This window comes from Manis javanica, chromosome 4 (assembly GCF_040802235.1).
Source record: "Manis javanica isolate MJ-LG chromosome 4, MJ_LKY, whole genome shotgun sequence".
NCBI classification, from domain to species: Eukaryota; Metazoa; Chordata; class Mammalia; order Pholidota; family Manidae; genus Manis; species Manis javanica.
The window spans coordinates 43,944,390-43,969,206 of record NC_133159.1 but is presented as its reverse complement, the minus strand read 5'-3'; the positions used below and the strand labels follow the sequence as shown (position 1 = coordinate 43,969,206).

The window sequence follows — 24,817 nt, the reverse complement described above, 5'->3', positions numbered from 1 at the left end:
CACAACCCTGGCTTCCCTCTGTCACCACACACTGTATTGCCCTCCTGTCTCCCCTGCCAGCTGGGAGGCCCTGGAGGACAAACTGGGTCTCCAAAACCCAGCATGGAATCCTGTTTAAATGATGATGCTTAGGGCCATAGAAACATGTTGGTAATAAGCCCAGGGGTGTTCTGAGCTCACAGACACTGGCAGGTCCCCACCTGGGAGGGTCTCAGGATCCTAACAGCAACTATAGTGCGGGGGGAACCTGCAGGATCCCCACCCTTGCTTGCCCTCAGCTGCCTCCCTCACATTTTCAGTTAACACTGACCACCTTGCTGAGTTTAATGGGCTGAGAGCCCTATGAACCTTTCCTAGGCAAGGATTATGTAAGTAAATAATGAGATGAATTTTAGATTAGAACCCAGGCCATCTGCCCTCAGTGTTCAGAGCATTTTGCAAGACAGCAGTGGCCTCCGACTTATCTCTGAACAGATTCAATCTTAATGAAGGCTCATTTTCAGCCCCTGACACACAGCAGGAAGAGGGAGACTGCTGGCAGGCACAGGGTCAGGGACTGGAACTGATGCAGACAGACAGCCCTGAGCTCTGGACATGTGTGCGTCTTCGGGGTGGATCTGGGTGGGAGGGGTAAAGGGACGCGGGCCTCACCTTAGTCAACTGGTCCCCCTCGCTCCAGAAGCAGAAACCTGAGCAGAGGGTCTCCCCACGCCTGTACTCTTGGGTCTCCAGGTGTGTGGGTAGTGTAACTGACCTCAGGGCGATGACGTAGGGATCTCTAGAGCGGGGGGGAAGAGGTGGGGAAGGGACACAGAGGTGAGTGAGGGCCTGTTCTGCCCAGTCCAGGCTCTGCAGCCTCCTAGGCGCTGACACCTCACCAAGTCTAAGGCACATAAACTTAAAGACTGATGCCTGGCTCGGGCCAGGCTGCAGAGAGGAGGCACCTGTTGGTTAGCCAGACACCATGTACTTTGGGGTTTTCCTGCTTCACCTTCCGTGCCTGTCCCTGGCTTCCCTCTGTCACCACACACTCTACTGTCCTCATGGGTCTCCCCTGCGCCAGCTGGGAGGTCCTGGAGGACAGACAGGGTCTCCAAAACCCAGCATGGACTCCTGTTTAAATGGACAGAAGTGGAAATGAAGCCATCTGTCCCGGCATGCTCACGGTGGTACAGCTGGCAGACTCACCACTTTTCAGTCAGCATGGGGCATTCAGAGGGTAGAGGCCATGGAGGTGGCAGTGTGAGCAACGGCCTGTCCATGCATGGCCTGGAGCAAGGCAGCCTCACTACCCCAGGAACAGAGACCACCCTGCCTTAGAGCACACATGACAAGAGGGGAGTTATGTTCCCTTGTCCCCCATTTTACCCATGGTGAAACTACAGCAGCCCATAAAAGCCAAGTGGTGTCTGGAGTCCCACAGCCAGTAAGAGGCAGAGCCCTGACTCAAGGCTGATGTCCCCTCCCACATCTCACCAAGCAGGTAGGCACCCACCCATTGTCACAAGGCTTCCTCCGAGAGGCCAGAATCACGAGGTCTCGGGGCTTGGCATCGCCATCAAGGGCAGGGCTGATGACATGGTAGATGGCATCGTCCTCATCCACCTGCTGAACCAGCTCCACGTTCCTGAGGGAGACCTGCAGCTCAGGGCCCAAGGCACTCACACCAGCTCCTTGTGTGAACTGACCTGGCCCAGGCCCTCCCATTGCTGCGGCCTCCCAAAACAGATGCTTGAGGGACACTTCAGTCCCTCCATTGTTAAGCAGGGACCATAGGAGGGCAGGAAGTCCTGGCCAAGACAGACACATAGACACACGCACGAGGGCACACATAGACGTGTACACAGGCAAATGTGTGCACATACACAGATATGGAGACAAAAGCATGTATGGACACATGCACACCTGTCAACAGGCATATGTGGATGGATACACACCCACTGTGCACACACAGGCCCAGGGGTACCCACAAATGTCTGTGCAAGTGCAGACACCCCTCACAAATGGATGATGATTTAGTAGCTGTGCTCTGTGAGCACCCACCATGTGACAGGCACTGTCCCAAGAGTTTCATGTGTACTGTCTTCTTTAATCCCACAACAGCCCACATGGTAGATATTCTTAGTATCCCCATACTATAGACAGTTGGGGTGGGGGGGTCTGAGACTCAGGGAAAGAACCTGTCAGTGGCCACAGAGCTACTAAGGAAGCAGAGCTGGGATGTGCTCAGGCTGCCAGGTGCTGGAGCTCTGCCCCACAGGCCTGGGCATGCCCCACACATGCTGGGCACATACACAGGCTTACACCAACACGCTGCACACACACAAGGACATCCACACAGAGACACGGCCATGTCTGCACCCACCACCTTCTCCCTCACTCTCCCCTCACCGTCTATGGCTGCCTCAGGAACAGGGGAGCTGTGGGCAGGGTGTGGGGGAAGCAGCTAAGGCCTCCCTTTCCCCTCAGGATATTCCCTCCAGTCCCATCAAGTATCAAGATCTGATCTGGCCTTCAAGTCTCACACCAGACCACCCCCTCCAAGAAGTCTTCTCGCCATACACCCAACCCATCCCCACCAACATCCACCACTGACTCATCTCTCAGAAACGCTTCTAGATTGGCACTGCCAGCAGGCCTGGGGTCGCCTAGACTAGGGCTTTTTAAGGTAACACAGCCCTTTTTGCAAAGAAACCTGTAGCAGAAAGCCTGTGTATAAAAGCTCCAAGCAGGCCTGCTCTGGTGAAGATAGATGGGGGTAAGAAGGGAAAGGCCAATTCATCAAAAATCAACTCGCCAAACGATCTGCTCCCTCAGTTTCCAAATGCACAGACCCTCCTATGGACATACTAAAGAATGCAGGCTCCTCATAGTAAGCCACTGGGGAAATGATCAAAGGACCCCCGGAAGTGGGGTGCTGGCATAACAGAAAATGACTTGGCAGGAATTTGAAAAAAATATCAGTTTCAACTGTAACATTCCCATATTAAACTCCAAAATTATGGGCTATTTGACTAAGTTCAAGAAGGAAATATTCACATGAAGAATCAGTAAATTAGGAGAAAAATGTATTCATAGGGCTAACATTTATATTAAGTAACTCAACTACATTCAAAAATAACATATTCACATGCATTTCCATAAGAACTTGGATACTTGATAAGTTTAGTTAACTGGCCATTCCATTAGTTACCCTGAACCTGGAGTAGGTCCCACTCACCCCCTCAGCCTTCTAACCCCCACTCTAAACTGTCCCTGAGACCCCTTTGGGAACATAGAACTCCACAGAACATGGTTTGAAAATCACTGATCTATCCTGAGTGAATCCATGACCCAAACCTCAAGTACACATTTTAAGAGGAGGGAAACTGAGGCCCCAAAAGGAAATGACCTGTTTGTCACAGCTAGTTGGGTCAGAAACATGACTCAAACCCAGGCCTCCAACTCAGACTCTAGGTTCAGAATACCCCTGACTCTGACAGCCACCTGACACACAGCTACAGCACCCCCTATGCTAGGCTAAAGGCCAGCAGAGGCTGAGCATAACAGGGATGGCTCAGCAGGAGACCTGAGGGCCCACCGCTCCCCGCCAGGCCTGAGGAGGCCCCTGCCCTGCCAGCACCCTGGCCCTCACCGGTAGTGCTTGTCCCACTCGGGTCTCCGGAGCAGGTCTGAGAGCAGCAGGAAGGCCTGGGTTGCGTCCACATGTACCAACATCTCCATGTGGAAGGAGAGGAACTTGTCTTCCTCCAGAGTGTACAGGCGGACCTGCATGAGACAGAGGGAAGTTCTGTCCCTGCACCCCCTTCCCCAGACTATAGAGATATGATATACTGGAGGCTGGGGCTGAAGCTCAGGGCTGCCTACCAATCTGCTGTGTGACTGTGAACAAGCAACTCAACCTCTCTGAGCCTCAGTTGCATCCCCACAAATATGGGCTGTTGTGAGAATTCAGCAGAAGTGGACAGGAAGGTGTCTTAAGAAGCAGTGACTGAGGTAACAATGGAATGGATCCTCAGCACCAGGCACTCATGCAACACCCTCAGGTCACAGGTGGGTAAGTGACTTGTTCCAGGGCACGGGTAAGCATGGTGGAGCTCAAGTCTTCCCCCAACCCATGCTTGTCTACTGGCCCCCCATCCCTGCAATAAAGGACAAGGAGCAAAGACAGAGGGAGGAAGCAGCTGGGCAGAGAGCAGCAAAGACGAGCAATGAGGGGCAAGGAGGTGGGAGAGCAGGAGAGAAGGATTTGGGGGTTCTCTGCCTCTGGTCCTGTGGGGGCAGCTATGCATGTATAATTGGGTTGGTTCTAGGATCTCATTCAACTCCTTTCAAGAAATCCCCTTTTGACATAAGTGGAATGAGAGAGTTTCTGTAGCTCGCCATCAGCCAAGGAGCAAGGAAGCCTGGGGGTGGGGTCAGCTACCTGGTTGATCTCCGAAGACAGCACCCAGTTGTCCTTGGCCACAAGCATCTTCAGGGAGGAGACGTTGTTGTAGCTCAGGCACACCTGGACAGAGCACACAGAAGCTTCACCTTCTCCCCTCCCTCAGGGTTCTGTGTCAAGGCCATGGGAGAGGAACCTGGGCTGTGGAGGAGCTCTGGGAAAGGAGGTCCAGGTTTGACCACACTTCCTGTGTAACCTGGACAAGCCTCAGGGTCTTCTCGGGGTCTCAGCATCCTCCTTCCAAACACTGGGAAACAGGAATGCCTCTGCTAACTGTACCAGTCTTGAGGCATGGTCTTAGTATTCTGTCCCCTTCAGGCCCCCAGACCTACTCTGATAAGCAGGGAGGGTTAGGGGACCCCTGACAGGCCTGAGGACAGTCCCCTCAGTGCAGAGTGCCTTACCTGGTTGCTAGGGTCCCACGGGACAGAGAGGGGCATCTCCGCCTGCTTACAGGACACGATGTACTTCCTGGAGAGATGGAACATGTCAACCACGGTCCCTTGGGAGCCCATCTCTTTCAATGGACTTCACTGCAGGCCCACTGTGTGCCAGTCCCTGTGCTCAGCCCAGAAGGGTTGGAGACACTGCTGCCTGGCCAGGGAGACTGGTTGGGCACACAGAAAGCAGCAGCTGAGAACACACAAACTCAGTCAGACATGGTTGAGCCGTCAGCTGGCTGAAGTGGTTGCACCCTTAAGTTTGTGTCCTCGCTTGTAAAATGGGGTTGGCAGTCACAGCTGCCACACAGAGTCGTCCTGAGAACAGTGCTTGGCATATGGTACATGCTCCCCAAATGCACTATTAACAATGGATGGTGTACCCTGGTGTGTTCGCACCCCGCTCAGGTTTGTAAAGTGCTTTCACAGTGCACATTCACACCTGGTTTTGTGTCTTGAGCAATTACATTTCCTCATAAGGCCTTTCTTTCTTCATCTGCCAAATACTCATCAGAGTCAGTGGAAGGAACACAAGATTTAGAATTGGCCAGCCTGGGCCAGATTCTCATTCTACTGAAGATTCCCATCTGTGTGCTCATGGCCATCTAATCCCTCTATCCTTAGTGTACTCACCTATAAAATGGGCCAGCAAGACTGATGAGTAACAAGGCTGCATGTAAAGAGCCCAGCACAAGAACAGCAATGAAGAAATGTGAGTCCCTGGGGCCAAAGGAGCAGGCAGACAGCCCTGAAGCCCGTGTCTTCTCCCACCACCCAGCCTTGACCCACCTGTCCAGGCGGATCTTCTTCCTGGCACTGGCCTCTCTGTACCGCCGCTCACCATCCTGGACAGAGAAGCATGGACAGACTGTGGTGCAGGCAGGACAACCAATTTGCCTCCCTCCCCGCTTACTGTCTGCCCCACAAAGGCCCAAGGAGCTCCTGCAACCCTCAGGTGGAGTTCGGGTCTCAGTGGGACAGCAGGCGTCAAATTGACCTGAGTCCCTTAGGAGCACCACCTTCCCTCACTGGACCTGCTTCCTCCTCTGTAAAAGGGATCCACCAGGGGCACTTCCAATGCTAATAAGAATCCACATTTATTGAGCACTTGCTATGCACCAGGCACTCTTTCTGAAGTGCTTTTCCAGGCAAAATTTTATCTAAGCCTTCTAACAACCCTCTGAAGTTGGTACTCAAAATATCCCCAATTTACAGAGGAGGAAACTGAGGCAAGAAAGCTTAAGTGGCTTACCCAAGGTCGCAGGGTAAGGAGTGAGGCCAGGAACAGAACCCTGGTGGCCTGACTCAGGGCCCACCCTCCTAACCACTACTTCTAATGAGCGTTAAATGGCAAAGACCTGAAAGGCACCACTCTGTGGATGGGACCCCTCTGCGGGGCTCCCCACTCCTCCACCCACCACCCACTCAACTGCCCAGCACCCAGCCACAGAGTGAGGGCATTTCTCACAGCCCAAGCTTGGCCTGGTGAGGCGGGCAGGCAGGTGGGGAGCCTTCTAGGGAGGAGCAGCAGCTTCTCCAAGGTCAGTCCCTGGCCCCGCCAGAAGCCACAGGAGGCACAAGGGAGCCTTTTTTTAAGAGACAGCCTTTGAACTCACACCCCTGACTCTCGTTCCTGTGCTCCTTGCTCTCCTGCCACCATCGTCGTTATCAGTCACCACTTACTGAGTGCCTACAGGCCTTAGCCAGACACAGGGTTAGGTCCCCTAAACCCCTCACAGCCCTGTGAGGCAGGGACTATAGATACGCCCGCTTTACAGGTGGGGACTGAAAGCTCACAGAGGGCACCTGGTAGAACATGGCAGAGGTGTGATTCCAAACCACATCTGACCCCAAAGCCAGGGCTCCTCCAACACTTCAGGCCCATGAATGCCTATTAATACCAACTACAAGCCAGGCCCACGTGCATGGTCCAAGTTTTTTCAGGCAGAACAGGGGGCATGTCTGGGGGTCACACTAGGGCACTCAGAGCTGGCTGTGCCCCAGCAGAGGGGCAGGGCTGGGTCCATCACTCCCCAGGCTTGGCAGGACCCACCACCCCCAGCCACAGGATGGGAGCTGGTGGTGGGGCAGAACACTGCCCCCACTCACCCCAGGCTGGGGCTGAATCCAGGGCAGCAACTGAGGCTGGTTGTCTGCATCCAGGACCACGAAGGTCATGAAGGCGCTGTTGATGTGCCTCCGGCGAGTCTCAGCCTCCTGACGGTAGGCCTCCACACACACGCCCACCTCCATGCTGAGGGCGAGGGAGAGCTGCTTCCATGCTGGACAGACTTTCTCGCGGCCATGCCCCTCCCAGCACACCCATGCTCACACACATATGCTTGCATACCCGTGCACACCCATGCACCCCTGCAGTGCTCCACAGCCCAGATCAGAGCCCCACTGGCAGGAAACCCAGAATGGTTCCCTTTCATTAATGTTTACAGAGCACCTACTGCGTGCTAGGCCCTGTGCTAGTCACGGGGAACACAGAAATGAATGAACCTGTGGGGTCCATGCCCTCATGAGCCAACAGCTGGAGGAGGGGATAACAACACATATATGAAACACGAATATAAACCTCAAAGGGTGTGGAAAGGCAGAAGAAAGGAGGTGGAGATGCAGAGCTTAGTTAGAAAACATGGTCATTATACACGTATTCACAAGTTCTCTAACCGCCGTGCTCCTGAACTCAGCTGCTTCTGTTTCTGCATAATTGACAGTCTTTATTAATTTTGAAATAGCAGCCACTATTCCCCCCAGCTCAAGAAGGTCTCTGACAGCAGAATGTGGACACAGTGCAGATGGAGAAGTCAAGACCTAGAACAGGGCAATAACTCGCCCAAAGTCACACAACTGTCAGGAATAGAACCTGGACTAGAAATCAGGCCTTGTGGCTCCTACTTCTGGGCTTTTCCTCTGCACAGCAACAGAATGTGCACTGGTCAGACTAATAACAATTAATAATAACAGCAGCAGCCATGGCCGACACTCACTAAACATCTTCTCTGGCAACTCTTCTAGTATCACACTTCACTGAATCCTCACAACCGTGATGTAGTTGTGATGAACCCCATTTTACAAGTGAAAGAACTGAAGGTCAGAGAGGTCAAGCAACTTGGATAAAGTTACAGAGTCAGTAAGAGGTGAGCCAAACTTGAACCCAGGCAGCCCGGCTCCAGATGCCTCACTTTTAATTACTACACTGCGATCTTTGAAATAACCGACAAAGATACATATTTAAAGGAAGATTCCATGGGAGTAGGTATCTGGATTCATTCCAAAAATAAGGGCTCTGGGGACTAATTGTTGTTTCAGGAAAAGGGTAGGAAAGGGCTTGATAAGCTATGGCACACTGGTGAGAGGTGGCTCTGTGATCTGAGCAGTCACAGTGTGGTAGGCCTGGAAACAGGAGCCAGGGAGACAGACAGACACACTGTGCATGTGGTGTGATCTGATACAGCAAGAAGGCACAGGGCTGGGAGAGCCTACAGGAGGGAACACCAGAGCAGAACCTGGTGATGGCAAAGGAACCCAGCAGCCAGGCAGGGTTTAGACTTCACCTGCAGGAGGAGGGCTCCTGGCAGGTTTGCAGTAGGGTCCCTTCTCAAGTCAGGAAGAGCCCTCAAGCCCAAGAGGTCCCAGTTCCACCCATCCCAGCCCCTCACCTATGCTTGAAGGCGTTGTTCACGATGGCCTTGAGCACCAGGCGGTCCCCAACCTGGGATGGGCCCCGGAAGTGGAACATCTCAATGGCCTTCAGGGTAGGATGGGCACGGCACAGCCGGCTGGAGGAGGCCAGGAGTTGGGGGGAATAACAAGTGCCCCCAGAGCTTCAGTCACAGGCTTGAGCCACCTTCTCTCCCCTGTCCACAGACCCAGCCCAGAACCTCATGCACTGACCTCTGTCCCACCCATTCCCACCCAACCCAGTGACAGTTCTGCCCAGAAGAATAGAACTAAAGTTCCATTTCACAACTTAGAACACTGTGGTCTATGTACATGACTAGAAGGAAGGGGAGTTGGAGGTTACAGAAGGGCAGGACTTGGGGTAAATCCCTCCACCATATTCATTCCAACCTTCATATGTTAGCCCCTGCTGTTCCTACTACCTTGAAGACTTCCCCTTACCCAAATCCATTTGTCATTCAAGGCCTGGCTGAGGTGCTCCTCCTCCAGGAAGCCTTCCCTGACTATCCAGGATCTGACCCTCCTTGAGACCTTATCATACTCATAGCCTGGGCTGCCCAAAATGACGTTGTTTATGCACTATGTTCCACAGGTTAAACACAGAGGAGGGGCCATTTGAACCAGGCTCTAAAGGGAGAGGAAAAATCCCCCTCGCTGAGGAGAGTGTGGGTTGAGGGGGTGGGGGGAGGGCACTCCTGACAGAGGGAATGGCAAGCACACAGTCATGGGGGTTTGGGAGTGTTAGTTAGTGAATAGTGTTTCTCATAGCTACAAACAGACCCTGATATTTGGGGTAGAAGGAACCTCAGAAGGGGCAGAGGTTATATGAGAAGGAAGGAATTTTATCTCTAGGGAAAAGGGAACAGTTAGAGAGACTTTGTGGAGGAGGTGGGCAGGATTTTAGCAAAAAATGATGGGGAGGCATGGTGGGAGGTTAGACCAGGAGCAAAGGCAGGGTCTGGGAATGTGGGGGGTGGGAACGGGGAAGTGAGGAAAGGTGAATGGATCGATTTGCAGGGAGCGTAAGATATAGGAAGAGAGCTTAGGTGGGGCATGTCAACAGGAGATCCTAGCACCAGGCTGAGGGGAGTGGTGTTTCCCAGGCAGGCAATGGGAACTTTAAGGGCTTTCTAAGCAGAGGATGGAATAGCTCTCATAGAAAATCATTGTTCTCTGGTTCTCTGGATCTGAAAGCCCTTGGCTACCCTAACAGGACAGTCAAGCTTCTGAAGCCTTGGCTGTCGGCACCAAGTTGGTGTTCCTACACCTGAGAGAGTGGGCAGAAGGAGAGGCTGGAAGGACAGAGAGGAGGCAGAGGCAGCACGCTGTCCCCCACCTGGCTGCAATGGTGGCCACGTTCTCCATCCAGGCCATGATCTGGCCCCCAAAAGTATTGCCCTGGTGATTGGCATGGGGCGGCAGGACCAGCTCCACGCTCTCCACACGGGTCTTCTCAGCAGGCACCATGCAGCTGCAGTCTCTGCTCTCCAGATCTGACCAGGGAGGAGGGGAGGGAAGGTGGCAGGGAGGTGAGATGGTTCTCAAGGGCAGGCCTTCCCCATGGGCAGACCCAGGCCCCCCAACACCAGATCTTTTTTTTTGGTATCATTAATCTCACCAGATCTTTTTATGTACTCAGCTCCACATGTGATGGACCTGGATGAGAAGTGGCAGGAACAGGATAAGGGAGATTAGGCTGTCCCAGGGCAGCAGCTGGACACACCTGGGTCTGAACTTCAGCTCTACCCTAAACAGGCTGTATGCCTTTGGACCAGTCGAGTAACATCTCTGAACCTCAATTTCCTCATCTATGAAGGGTGGATGTCAAACCTGATCTGTCAGGACTGTGAAGATGAAATGTGATATGGTTCTAGACTGCTCGGCACCAAACTCAGGAGACAGGCTTCCAAAAGGAGAGTTCTTCCCTCCCTCTGCCCTGACATGCCCTGTCTCTCAGGGGCAATGGCACTAGGATATCCTCAGTAAAAGAGGCTAGAGAGTGGGCAGGGCCTCAAAGGTCGGGGAAGCAGAGGCTGACATCCTCCACCCAACCCAAGGAGTAGCATGCATCTCCCGTCTCCCAGGGAGAGTCCCCACCAGGAGGCGTCCATCTAAGAGGTGGCCTTCAGCTTGGCTTCTAGGCTGCTCAGGGACACCACAGGCAGCAGGAGGGAAGCTTGAGGGTGGCCTGAGCCAAGGTCAGCAAGCAGGATGGGCAGGATGGTCACCAGGAGCAACATGGCCTTGGCTTGGCTAGGGCTGAAGGCCAGGCACAGGCCAGGGCTACATGAGGCTGAGCGGTCAACCAAGGGCCAGATGCCAGGCCAAGGCATTGGACCGCCCTCTGGTAGAAGGGCTGTCGGGACAGGAGGGATTTAGGAGGGATGCAGTGGGTCAGATGGCTCCCGGGGGCTTTAATGATGGTAGGAAGAGCTGGGCACCCCTGCCACAGGCCCCAGGCCCCCATCAACAGGGCACATGGAGTTGGGAGCAGAGCTCACTGCCCTCACTGGGGTGAGGTACTTTATACTCTCTCACACTCTGGGCAGCTGAACTACCTTTGATTTGTCCTAAAATTGCCTCCTTTGGGTTTCAAGGAAGATTCCACATTGTAACATTAGGGAGTCAATGAGAAAACCCCAGGTCGCCCCTCTGGGTCTTTGCCCAGTCCATGGCCTCTGCCAGGGAAACTTCTCCTCATCTCTCCACCTGTCCAGAGCCTACTAGTCCACAGGGGAACTTTGTGTGCCAGAATTGTACAAGCTCCAACATACACTTCTAAGGGGAAAGAAGCAAAATACAGAACAGTATGTACTGTACCTTCCCTTTTGGCTAATAAGAGGAATTCCCCTAAGTCCCCAGGGAATACTTCTGAAAAGATGCCCCAAAATGAGTAGATGAAGCTGCCTCTGGAGGGGGCCTCAGTTCTGGGGCCAGAGAGGCTTGCATTTCATTCTATCTCTCTAAGTAATCTATAGCTAAGTGTGTATCTCTATACCTATGTGTGTGTGTGCACACGCATGCACACCTGTGTGCTTTTAAAAAAATCCTGCAAATACCTACAGCATTCTTCAATGAAGTAGAGCAAATAGTTCTAAAATTCATATGGAACCACAAAAGACCCCGAATAGCCAAAGCAGTCCAGAGAAGGAAGAATAAAACAGGGGGAATTATGCTCCCTGACTTCAAGCTCTACTACAAAGCCACAGTAATCAAGACAATTTGGTACTGGCACAAGAACAGACCCACAGACCAGTGGAACAGAATAGAGAGTCCAGATATAAACCCAAGCATATATGGTCAATCAATATATAATAAAAGAGCCATGGATATGCAGTGGGGAAATGACAGCCTCTTCAACAACTGTTGTTGCAAAACTGGACAGCTACATGGAAGAGAATGAAACTGGATTATTGTCTAACCCATATACAAAAGTAAACTCAAAATGGATCAAAGACCTGAATGTAAGTCATGAAACCATAAAACTCTTAGAAAAAATACAGGCAAAAATCTCTTGGACATAAAAACATGAGCAACTTCTTCATGAACATATCTCCCTGGGCAAGGGAAACAAAAGCAAAAATGAGCAAGTGGAACTGTATCAAACTAAAAAGCTTCTGTACAGCAAAGGATACCAACAGTAGAGCAAAAAGATATCCTACAATATGGGAGAATATATTCATAAATGACATATCCGATAAGGGATTAACATCCAAATTATATAGAGTTCACACACCTCAACAAACAAAAAGCAAATAAGCCAATTTAAAAATGGGCAGAGGAGCTGAACAGACGCTTCTTCAAAGAAGAAATTCAGATGGCCAAAAGACACATGAAAAGATGCTCCACATCCCTAATCTTCAGAGAAACGCAAATTAAAACCACAATGAGATATCACCTCACACCAGTTAGGATGGCCAACATCCAAAAGACAAACAACAACAAATGTTGGCAAGGATGTGGAGAAAGGGGAATCCTGCTACACTGCTGGTGGGAATGTAAATTAGTTCAACCATTGTGGAGAGCAGTATGGAGGTTCCTCAAAAAACGCAAAATAGATAAACCATTTGACCCAGGAATTCCACTTCTAGGAATTTACCCTAAGAATGCAGGAGCCCAGTTTCAAAAAGACATGTGAACCCCTATGTTTATCGCAGCACTATTTGCAATAGCCAAGAAATGGAAGCAACCTAAGTGTCCATCAGTAGATGAATGGATAAGAAGATGTGGTACATATACACAATGGAATATTTTTCAGCCATAAAAAGAAAGCAAATCCTACCATTTGCAACAACATGGATGGAGCTAGAGGGTATTATGCTCAGTGAAATAAGCCAGGCGAAGAAAGACAAGTACCAAATGATTTCACTCATCTGTGGAGTATAAGAACAAAGAAAAAACTGAAGGAACAAAACAGCAGCAGACTCACAGAACCCAAGAATGGACTAACAGTTACCAAATGGAAAGGGACTGGGGAGGTTGGGTGGAAAGGGAGAGACAAGGGGGGGAAAGGGGCATTACGATTAGCACACATAATGTAGTGGGGAGGCACAGGGAAGACAGCATAACACAGAGAAGACAAGTAATGATTCTATAGCATCTTACTACGCTGATGGACAGTGACTGTAATGGGGTATGTGGGGGGGACTTGATAATAGGGGGAGTCTAGTAACCATAATCTTGTTCAAGTAATTGTACATTAATTATATCAAAATAAAAAAATAATAAATTTTAATTTAATTTAAATTTTAAAAATTAAAAAAAATTTTAATTAAAAAAAAATTCTGTAGTCTTCAAGGCCAAGCTTAATATTGCCTTCCCTGATAACTTGAATCCTAAAGACCCAAATGCATTTTATGGATGACAAAGAGTTTTCTGTATATCCTAACTCCATCTTCACAGCTCCTGGGAACTGGGCAAGTGGCCCAAAGACTCCCCTTTCCCTGAAGGAAACCTTGAGACGAGAGGGTCAGCCAGGCCTGAGGCCACACATGAGTGGACATCCTGAGGAGATTCTTTTCCTCCTCTGTCCAGTGGGTGCCCAGGGCACAGGGGTCATGCAAGACACTAGCTGCCTTCCCCACCTGGGGCCACTCACCATCCTGAATAGCACAGTTGGCCAGGAGGTCCTGGATGGTGTCAGCGTAGACCAGCCGCATGCGCCGGCGCTCGGCCGCCACGCTGTGCTCGGTCTTCTCCTCCTCGGTCCGAGGTGTGGTCTGCTTCAGCTTCACCTGGGGCAGGGGTGTGGAGATGCTCAGGACAGGCTCCCCAAAATAGCAGGAGGGCCTGTCTTCCCTGCGTCATCTCACACCCAGGGCTGCTGGGCAGTTACAAGTCTTCATTCTCTCTTTGTCCCCATCTTCCTGTCTCCATGTTGACTGACCCATCATTTTCTTCCTCCAAATGTCCCCGGTCCCCCTTCTTGGACAAAGGCACACAGGACGAGGGGGAGGGCATTGCAGGACATGCAAGGGAATGGTGAGACCTAAGAATCCACATGTGAGATGTACAGGGAGCGGAGCGGAAAAGCAGAGAGGGAAGGAGCCAGCAGTCTGCAGGGCAGGCTGGGCCTTCCCTGGGCTGTGGATTCCCTGCAGCACCCTGACCTCCACCCCTCTACCAACTGATCTGAACCCACAACGACAGGTGCCCAGGTGGCCCAGCAGCACCGAGTAGCCAGGTAAGGTCACTTACCTTAGAGACCTCCCGGTGGGCCACAAAGGTGGCCAAGGCCTTGCACACGTTCCACCGCTTCTCAGAGCACAGGTCCTCAGAGGCCACCTGGATGCCCACCTGACAAGAAGAGCAGGTAGAGGAGTGACGAGGGGGGACGCAGAGCTCACCACCCAAGGCCCCACAGCTCAGTAGCACAGGAAGTCCCACCCCAGGCCAGGCCTCTGGTATTTCTGCATCACCTACTGGGTCTAGGAGGCCAGAGACCTGGGAGAGGGTCTGATTCTGCTGCCGTCTCCCTGGGAAAGCCACTTTCCTTTCCCGGGGTCTCTTCCTCATCTGTAAAGTGGGAGTGATCATACCTATCCTCACAGAGCTATTGAAAGGGTTAAAATGAGACTGTGTCTATGAGAGTGCTTGAAAGATAAAACATTGGCTGAATTGAAAAGACAGACACCTGGGAGACAGAGGGCCCAGGGGAGACCTGGAAATTTATGGGGTGCCCAGAGGCACAGTCAGGACTTTATCTTAGCCTCAGTGGTCCCTCAGTAACCACAGGCCCAGCTGGGTGAAGTTGCCTGGGCCGGACATCATAGGTGGGAAATAGAGTCGCTCTCCAGAACTCACAGGGCCCTGTACATCACCGAAGAGTCCTCCCATTAACCTCAACAACACAGCAGCATGGGCGTCAGGCCCCATTTTACAGATGGGGAAACAGAGGCTGTGGGAGGTAAGCTAACAGATGAAGTCAAGGGCTCTGCCCACGCCCCCCGGGCTGCCTCTGGGATCAGTCACAGCGGCTGTCTTCCTTGCTTTCTCATGACCACCTGGGCGCTGAAGAGAGGGTCTCAGGCTAGGTGTGAAGACCTAGGAGGCTAGGTCAACTCCCGTATTGGAATATATGTGGCTCGGTGACCTGGTACAAGTCCCTTGTCCTTCCTGGGCCTGTTTTTCCTTCTGTCTTACAGGTTGTCAGCCAGAACATCCTGGAGTCTCCTGGCCCTGTCAGCTGCTCCAGAGCTCTGCTCCCTCCACCAGGGCTCTGAGTGTGCAGGCAAGGGACTGAGGGTGGAGAGGAGGTAGGAAACTCCCCACCCACCTAGACACCCCCAGGCAGTGCCCACTCCACATACCTCCATGCTGGAGTTGAAGGCCCGGTTCACCTTGGCCTTAATATTCACCACTTGTCCAACACTGGGGAGAGAAAAGCAGCAAATGAACCTTCCAGAGGGGGCAGAGGGAGGGAACAGAGGTCCCAGATACTTGCAGGGCCTCTGCTAAGAGAAACTGGCAGGGGAATGTCACAGCTTACAGAGTACATTCACATCTGCAATATCACCGAGTCCTCAAAGCAAACCAGCGAGATAATGTCACACCCCATTTTACAGGTGAAAAAGCTGAAGCTGAAAGAAGTGGCATGATTTCATTCATCTCCCCACTTTTCCCTGCTTCTCCTGTCCAGTGAATGCTCAAGCTTCTTTTTGCCCCTTAGGGAAGCTCTTCTGGCCTCCTGTAGCCCCATCAGGTTCATTCCCCTAATACTTCTGCCAACAGATTGGTCTGTGTGTCTCCCACAACTTTTAAGCTCCTCTGGGGCAAAGATCATGTCTGTTTTGCTCACCATTGACTCTTCAAGGCCTAGCACATGGCACGTAAGTCCTCCGTAAACAGTGGCCTGCTGAATTAATGCACTCCACATTTATTGAATGCTTACTAAGTGCAAGGGGCTACAAACAGAGGGTGGGAAGGAAAATAGAAACATTTAAAAAATGCTTACTATGTGCCAAGAATTGTGCACTACCTCGTGTGAGCCTCAAAATACGCTTGGCAGGTAGCTTTAGGGGGACTGAGCATCAGAGCATGTAAGCTATTTTCCCAAGGCCACCCAGCTAAGAGGTGACAGAGCCAGGATTCTAGATTGATTCTGTTGACTACACTGGTTCCACTCTTTCCAATAGCAGCCTATCTCTCTGAAATGAGTCCCATGTCCTGAAGAACAGTCAGAATCCCAGAAGGAGGAACCTAGCCTGCCCTGTGCCTAACTGGAGGCAGCAGACGGTGCCCTGCAGATGGAGTGTAGGGATATGGCAGCAGCGGGCTGGGATGCTGGCCCCATTCAATACCATGTGACCTTGAGCAAGTCCTTTCACCTCTCTGAGCCTTGGCTCATGAACACGGAGAGCCCATGCTAATTTCTTCCTTAAGTAACACAGCCTCCTCCCCAAGGCTAGGAAGCATCCCTCCCAAAGGGCCTGCTGGGCAGGTAGCAGCAGTGGACACAATGTAAACAGCCACACAGGCCTGAGTTCCAGTCAAGCTTTACTGTGACTATCACACACCAAGTTGTGTGAACTTGGGTGAGTCACTTTGCCTCTCTGAGCTTATGTCCTTGTCTGTAGAGCACAGAGAATGCATGAGCCCTGAGGGTCAAGTGAGAGGACATATTCTTCACATCACAAAGAGGCGGCTCCCATACACAAAGCAAGCTCTGTGCAGGCCCTTCCCCAGGACCCTCAGGAGACAGAGGGACATGTCAAATGACTTCACAGTGATGCTACCAGCAAAACCCAGACAACAGAGAACTCTAGGGAGCAAGGGACCAGGTTTTCTCACCAAATCAATTTCAAGAAAAAAGAAAAAAGAGATGTGGGAACAAATGTGGGCAGGTTTAGTGCCTACAGATTAGTAACAACAACAACCTAAGAGACACAGCAAACAATTGCAACATTATTTGCATCCTGACTTGAACAACAAAAATAACTGTGAAGCAAAACAAAATAAAGAAACTGGGAGACAGTGTGGGCAATTGAATGCTGACTGAATATTTAATACAAGACATTATTGATAATTTTGTTTAGGTAAGGTAATGTGGTAATGGTGTTAAGGTTATGTTTAAAAAGAGTTTTCACCCCTTAGGGAGACATTTTGAGATATTTTTAAACAGAAAAACAAAAACAAAAACAAAAAAAACCTTCTCCAGTTTTCCCCAAGTACAGCAGGCCTTTGCTAGCCACCAGTGTGATCCAGGCCCCTCCCCAGCTTGCCCTCCTTCCCAGGATCCTCTCTGGCTTTCTGTTCCACCCACGCCTTACTGTGCCCAGACTCACATTCACTGCACTGGGTCCTGTAGCAGGTCCGTCCATCATGCATGAGCACACCCCAGCCCCAGCCCTCTCCTCTCTAGCTCCTCTGAGTGTCAGAAACTGTGTTGGAGGCAGAGACCTACAGCTGGCTGGGGCACAGTTCCACTAGCCTTCAAAGTACCACTAAACACAGTCTGACAGTATTGGAGCCACCTCAAACACCTCTTCAGGGAGCCCATTTGATTACTCTTTGTGCCACTACACCCCACCCCAAGACATATAGGAAATGTAGTTCATTGAATAAGAACAAGGGCTCTGGGGCCAGATTGCCTGCCTGGTAGCATATCCTGGGGCCTTCACTAGCTGTATGACCTTAAACAAGTTATTTTATTTCTCTCTGCCTCAGTTTCCTCATCTGTAAAATGAGGATACTAATAGCCAGGACCTCATAGTGCTGTTCTGAGAATTGAATAAGTTAATACATTAAAAAGGCATTACAAATAATGCATCACTATTGATTTATGATTGTGACAAAGGTCTTACAAACGTAAGATGTTAACAATTGGGGAGTGGAGCATGGGGTATATAGAAACTCCCTGTACTGCCTTCAAAGATACAACTTTTTGTAGATCAAAAACTATTCTGAACGATTAGCATGTATAATTAGCATGTGGGGGGGCATCGGGAGGGCTGTGCAACACAGTGAAGACAAGTAGTGATTCTACAGCACCTTACTCCACTCATGGACAGTGACTATAATGGGGTGTGTGGGGAGGCTTGGTGAAGGGGGAGCCTAGTAAACATAATGTTCTTCATGTAATTGTAGATTAATGATAACAAAATTTTTTAAAAAACTATTCTGAAATTAAAGATATTTAGAAAAAGTATTACAAAGCACACGTATGTCAGAGATCATTATTAGCATGAGACCTACCCCTCTGAATTGAAATTATGTTTCTATGTCTGCCTCCCTACAGACTGGGAGACCCTGGGGCACAGGGACTATGCTCCTGTTGTGACCATACACCCAAAATCAGCAATGGGCCCTGGTCTGGAAAAGGAGCAAATAGTGATGAAGGACAGAATAAATGAATACAGGGTATGGCCAAATGTTTTCCTTCACTGTAGCACACTGGGTCCCAGGAAGTCCTGAATGAACCCTAGGCACTTGATGTCCTGGGCTCTGGTGGTGATTAAGAAGCAGGCTGGAGGCAGGGGCACTGTATGCAGCCCGCAGCCTGTCCCTCAGCAGGGGCTCCACATGTGCTTTGGGTGCCAGCAAAGCTATGCAGACGAAGCTCAGCACAGTGTGATGGAAGGCTTTCTAACCAGTACAAATATTAAACAAAACAAAACCGGAAGGTACTGAGCTCCTCATCCCTGGAGGTGTGTGAGCAGAGGTTGAATGGCCCAAGCTTCTGGCTCAGGCTTTGCCAAGGCACCTTGTCTAGGGACCTCCCTACAGTCCAGTGACCAATGACCCACAGAGAATGCTGGGGCTCAAAAGGCATTCACTAAGTCCAATCTCTTCCATTTTGCATATAAGAAAACCGAGGCTCAGAGAAAGAATAACCTCCCCAGATGCACACAACACCCCATGACATTGTCTCAGGCTCCCTCCAAACCTGGCTGAGGGACCCACCCCACAGCACCCACCAGCAAGCCTGCTTCTAGCCCACAGCCATCCCAGAGACAAGGCAGATCAGTCACTGCTCCACAGAGGCTGCTCCCCCTCCATCTGCAAAGACCCTCGGTTAGTGGGTCAGGCTCCTGGTGGCACACAGGCTGACCAGGCATGGAGACAGAGCGGGGCCCTGGGCTTGTGGTGGACAGACCAGAAGGACCATGAGGCAGGAGGGACCACTTACCTAATGGTGTGCTCAAAATAGATATCGTCCATGGAAGCCGTGACACAGGGGCAGCCAGCGTGCCTCTCCGCTGGCGGAAGAAAGCCATGTGTTAGCAGCCTCCCCATATCACCCAAGCCTCTGATCAAACGTCAGACCACCCAAACTAAGGCAGTGCCTCCTCACCCACACCCCCAGCCTTCTTTATTTTTCTTCACCATACTTACTATGCCCGGACCCTGTTTTATGTACCTGGGTTGTATCTGCCCAGTGTCACTCCTTTCTGCCAGACTGCAATTACTAGAGGGCAGGGGTTCTTGCCCATCTTGTTCCCTGCTTGACCCAGTCCAGAACAGGACTCTGTGTGTGCCTGGCACACAGTGGACAGAAGAAGTAGCTGATGAGTGAATAGTGCATATGCCATGCTATTCTACACCCCAGCATCTTCAGTGCCCACACCTCTACCCAGTCAATCTCACCCACCTTTGCTTCCTTGCCTGAGTCATTCTTACCCTCAGGACTCTGCTCACCTGCCTGGGTCCCTGGGGAATCCCTCCCCTGCCCCCAGAGCTGGGTCAGGGCCTCTGGTCTATTCTCCTGCAGATATAGTTCTGCCTCTCTTTCCCAGCCCCCATCAGACCGTACTGGGGTGGGGCAGGCAGGTCATCTCTCTGTGCTCCCCACCAGTCTGTAAGCTCCCTGTGGGTTGGAAAATACCAGGACACCAAAAGGAATGAAATGACCTCAACTCGGCTCCCTCAGCTCAGTATTGGGAGCTTGGTAAGGACAGCCACAGCCTCTCCTGCAGGCACCCTCGAGCCAATTTTGGGTTAGCCACGTTTAAGGCTGTGCTGTGTTAGAGCAGGGACCTAAGGGTGCAGGGCCAACACTCAGAGCTGGAGGGAGAGCGGGTGTGCCGGTGCTGAGCAACCAGAAATTGGAGAGGGCATTTCAGGCAGGTGGAGCAGCATGAGCAAAGGTCAGGAGGAGGAGCGAGTGTGGCACTCAGGGGACAGGACTATCTCTGAAAATCAAGGCCTGCCCTGGGTGTGTGGGGCCAGCAGGTGGGGATGGCTGTGCCAAGTAGCCTCACCAGACAGGCAGGCTGTGGTGTCGATCCACTTGAGCAGCTGCCCGACGCTCAGCTCTCCACGGTGGTTGGTGTGGCAGGGCAGCACCAGCTGGCTCATCTGCACCTCTGTGGGGTTCCGGTACACCTCGCCATCTGCCATGGCTCCACACTTCTCGGCCCTGGAGGCCGACTTCCGGGATGTGTGGCTGGAGAACACGGAGGTGAGGCCCTGGGGAATGGGAGGGACAGAGAAGTCAGCTCACAGCAGGGTGGCCTGGGTCTGTCCCTCCCTAGGACCTGAGGGCCGGGGGGAGAGGAGAGAGCACCCCAGGGCCACCTCCCACCAGACCCCAACTCCAAGTGTGGCCAGCACCTCTAGCCCAGGGTCTCAAACCCCGAGGGACTCTCTAGATGTCATTTAGGCCCAATTTCCTTTTGGCCAACAATTCCATGTTAACTCGACCTTGGACCCTAGGGTGGGGAAGGGAGAGGAGAATCATGCAGAGAATTTCGTGCTCCTCCCTTTAGCTTATGGGCCAGCTTTTTGAAGTTTTGCCTCAGACTGACCTTTATTCTTGAAAGAGTCCCCCTCTCTATACAGTGAGCCCCATAGCAGTCAAGCCTGGGGATTTGCTCCAATAAAGTGTTTTAAGAAGCAGCTCCTATTCCACCCTCCAAGGACCCTTGATCTTCAGATGACATCAGAAGCAGCACCTCTTCAGCACTTGGCTCTCCTGACTAGATGGGCTCTGGAGGTCACTGACAGCTGTCTGATCCAGGCCGGGGCTGCCAGCTGGAGAACCAGCAGAGAAAATCTTGCAACTCATGAATTAGAGGTAGAGTTTCTGCTCGGGGCCCAGTTTATCACCGTCCCCAGACAGAAGCGGTGGGGAATGCCCGGCAGTCCTTGGATGGGGTGGGCTGGGGAGGGGGAGGCAACCTGCCATCTGTCTCTCTGGCCTGCTCTCCCTTCTCAGACTGTGAGCAAGAGCCGAATACACCTGCTTGTGTGAGAAAAATGACAGGGACCCAGGCACAACAGTTCCGATTCTTGTGGCCAGTTCCGACTGTGGTGGTAACCGTCACCATTAACTTTATGTAGCACTTACTAAGTATCAGACTCTCTTCTTAGCACTTCACATGTGCTAATTTTACCCAACAACAGACCCCAAGGTAGGTTCATTACTATCCTTGCTTTACAGACGAGGAACCTAAGTCTCAAAGACCAACCAGTGGTGACCCCAGAGGTCTGGCTGCAGAGTCTGAGGCCGACCCACCACACCACACTGCCTGCAGGGCCTCCCGGAGCCCTGAGGAGCCCAGGGCCCTGAGCCAGGATTCAGCAGCAACAAGCGTGACCCAGTGCCGGCCCTGCTACAGCTCCACGTGGGGGCAGGGACAGCTGGGGCGGTGACGGTTCTCATGCTGCGGGGTCTGTACTCCTTGGATAATTCTCCCCATGAGGCGTGCATAGTTAATTCAATAAATTCAAAACACACTGAGGTGACAAGTTCACCATCACTGACCCCTAAGTGGTAGAACTTGGATTTGAACCAGGCCTATCTGACCCAGAACAGCTTTTGGGTTCCCAGGGAAGCAGCTCATTCCTGAGAGCCCCTGGGTACCTTGCACTGAGGGAAGAGAGATGGGGGCAGCCACCCCAGGAGCTCTCAGCCTGGGTGGGGTCTGTGGGGTGACAGGCTGCCAGGCTCTTGCAAGAGTCTAGCAGGTTGCTCTGGTCCAAGCAGCAGGACCCATCACCATGGTAACCACTGCCAAGGCATTTCTGGCCTGGTGCGCACTGGGGGCCTGCATGGATGTGGATGTGGGTGGATGGCTTTCTGGGTGTGGGAGACAGGAGAGCAAAAAGGAAGGCAGACTCCATTCACCCACCGTCCTCCCAAATCCCTCCCACAGCCAGGGATTCTGGACAGGACATTCCAGAAAGAAGTCCTGGAGAAAGCTGGGGACATGGGGGAGGCAAGATGCAAAGGCTAGAAGGGCAGAAGAAAGGGAGCCGACTGCTAGGTTTCTGGGCAGTTCTGGGCATGCACACGGGGAAGCCCACACACAGTGTTCCTGTGCCTCTTTCCATACCACTGCCTCAGTGGGTCCTCACAAGGAAGGCAGAGGGTGAGGACTCTTCACCCCATCTTACAGATGAGGAAAGTGAGGATGGAAAAATCCCTGCAGTCAGGACACCTGAGTTCCAGTCCTCTTTTGGCTTCTCATCTGGTCAACCCTGATTCCCACCAGCCTCTGTGGAAAGGAGTTCGTATCTTCCAACTGGACTACTTGCCTGGAGGCAGGACCTCACCTTGTTCACTCATTCATTCATTCATTCATTCATTCACCAAGCACCTCCTCTGGACTGGGCCCTAGGCCAAACATTGAGAATACAAAGATAAGTCATTCTAATTCCTTTAAGAAGCTCCTACTCTAGTGCTCATGCTTAGAAGGGCACACAGTAGGACCTCATCAAAGATTGGTGGTGAGACAACCAGAAACACACTTGAGGTCAAATCCTAGCCTTGCCCCTCAAGTGGTATGTGACACTGAGCAAGTCCCCTAACCTCCTGAGGCCTCATCGGTACTTACTAGGCAGGCAGGGGCAGGAGACTGCCAATTCCCAAGATACCCCAGCCTTGGCTCCAGGACCCTAAGGTAACCCTGCAGGGCTCCAGCAGCCTAGCTGAGCCTTCCAAAAAGAAAGCTAAGGAGCCCTGTCTCCCCGTCAGACAGGAAGTACTGTGCTCCTCCAAACAAGGCTCTGAGCTCCCACTACTACTCCAGGCAAACTGAGGGACAAGGAGCACTGTGGCTGTCCTCCCAGTGCACTTAAAGAGAAGGGTACAGAGTCCCCCGGCAGGGTGCAGGTGGAGGGACAGAGCTGCACCACTGGCCCCAGGCACAGCCTCTCAGACTCCAACTCCTTCCTTGGCTCCTACGCAGTCTGCCCACATCAGGGGAGGCCAGGCCTTCTCCTAGTCCCGCAGTGGGCGGGCAGCCAGCACACGCAGGCAGGGGTGTGTGCAGCCCAGGCAGGGTTCGGCCAATGGGGCCTCAGAGCCGGGCCACTGCCCCTAAGACCAGTCACACAGAGAGCAGAGGCCCTGGATGGGGTCAGGGCCCAGGGCAGCCAGACAGGCCGAGCCCAGAAAGCTGACAAGGGTAGTAGAGCCACCAGGAAGGTTGGGAGGGCATCTGGGGGTCACAGGCGTGCCCTCTTCAATAGCCACTGTGCCAGGCCCTGGCCACAGGCGCCAGCAGACCTGCAGATCTGATGACCCCAGACTAGACCTCAGCTGGCTACACCACAGGCCTGTGTCCTTCCCCCTGAGCCACAGTCAGACCACAGACCGGCTGGGTCAGAGCAGAAGAGGCACTTCACCCAATCCTTTCTTAGCTGGGGAGACTGAGGCACACAGAGGGCAAGGCTGGTCCAGGATCACACAGCTGGGGAGACAGAATGAGCCCTCCTGGGCCACAGTTCCTTCTAGGCAACTTAACCACCACTCCACACCAATAGACCCAATCTTGAGTAGCCAAGTCCCAGTGGTCCAACCTCCACAAATTCAGGCCACCCCACTGCCTTTCAGCTCAGGCCCCCGCATTGCTAGCTGGCTGATCTGTTTCCACAGACTGTCCACAGGCCACCAGTCTCTCCACCTCCTTCCAGCCACAAAGCAGCAAGCAAGGAATCTTTCCAACAAGCAAATCTACCAACCAGACAGCCATAACTTACTGTGTCCTGCCTTGCAGGGACACTAGGTCCAATATTTATACCTCCTCCCCCCATAATACTTCGTTCTGTCCCTTACGACCACCCAGACCTTTTTGAAGAGCAAGCCTGACCAGGCACCTCCCCTGCTCAAGACTCCTCAATGACTCCCTACCTGTCTAAGGATCAAGGCACTACTCTGCTCCTGCCAGCACCCCCCACGGCTGCTCTCCCAGCTCCAGACCACATGTGTCTCTTCAGAGCACCGCAGCCCCCAGCTCCACTCTCACACCATGTGGATGCTGTCTCTGTACAGGATCCCTTCACCTGTCACATCTGCCACAAGAGTCCCTCCTCCTCTTCTTCCCCCAACCCTTGCTCCTTCCCCAGGGAGAGTTAGGGCCCCCTCCCCGACCCCTGCAGCCTCTCCTGTCCACTATAGCACTGACCACGCTGTGCAGTCACGGTTTCCAGAGCCACCTCCCCCAGCAGACAGGCGTCCCTGCAGTGCAACAGGCTCAGGCCTGCTGCAGAGCAGGTGCCCAGTACATTCTATACAAGAAGAAAGGAAAGGCAAAAGCTAATGACAGGGGAAGCCTTGGAGCTGAGACTAAAGACAAGGAAGTTCTGAGGTGCAGACAGCATGTGAAGAAAGGCAGACAGGAGGAGAGGCGATGGCAGTGGCTATGTGATGTGAACCGCCAGGACACGGGGGGGGCAGGTAGCAAAGTGCTAGGCACCTGTGTGGGTGCAGACAGACAGAGAGAGGCCAAGGAGTCTCCAGGAACCATGGAAGATTCGCAGAAAGGACTATGGCCAGAAAACAACTAAGACCAGCCAG

The 24,817-nt window shown here is 52.3% G+C and overlaps 1 protein-coding gene and 1 long non-coding RNA gene across 3 annotated transcripts in view; one reads left to right on the top strand and one right to left on the bottom strand.

The window, feature by feature from the left end:
- ACOT11 (acyl-CoA thioesterase 11) overlaps positions 1–24,817 on the bottom strand; it is a 50,477-nt gene that overhangs the window by 7,668 nt on the left and 17,992 nt on the right. For both annotated transcript variants that reach the window (XR_005062252.2, XM_037021902.2), the window contains exons 2-15: positions 20,277–20,484; positions 19,205–19,274; positions 15,387–15,447; positions 14,275–14,373; positions 13,676–13,811; positions 9,914–10,070; positions 8,556–8,675; positions 6,997–7,141; positions 5,677–5,732; positions 4,852–4,918; positions 4,427–4,510; positions 3,635–3,768; positions 1,496–1,627; positions 652–778 (exon numbers count right to left, since the gene is read on the bottom strand). Coding sequence is in view for 1 of the 2 variants with exons in the window: in XM_037021902.2 (XP_036877797.2) it covers positions 652–778; positions 1,496–1,627; positions 3,635–3,768; positions 4,427–4,510; positions 4,852–4,918; positions 5,677–5,732; positions 6,997–7,141; positions 8,556–8,675; positions 9,914–10,070; positions 13,676–13,811; positions 14,275–14,373; positions 15,387–15,447; positions 19,205–19,274; positions 20,277–20,484 (1,596 nt within the window). In the remaining variant the exon portion in view is untranslated. The remainder of the gene's footprint in view (positions 1–651; positions 779–1,495; positions 1,628–3,634; positions 3,769–4,426; positions 4,511–4,851; positions 4,919–5,676; positions 5,733–6,996; positions 7,142–8,555; positions 8,676–9,913; positions 10,071–13,675; positions 13,812–14,274; positions 14,374–15,386; positions 15,448–19,204; positions 19,275–20,276; positions 20,485–24,817) is intronic.
- LOC108402473 (uncharacterized) lies at positions 20,313–21,753 on the top strand. The gene is made up of 4 exons (XR_001854441.3): positions 20,313–20,476; positions 20,935–21,091; positions 21,233–21,330; positions 21,458–21,753. It is a non-coding gene; the product is annotated as an uncharacterized lncRNA (long non-coding RNA).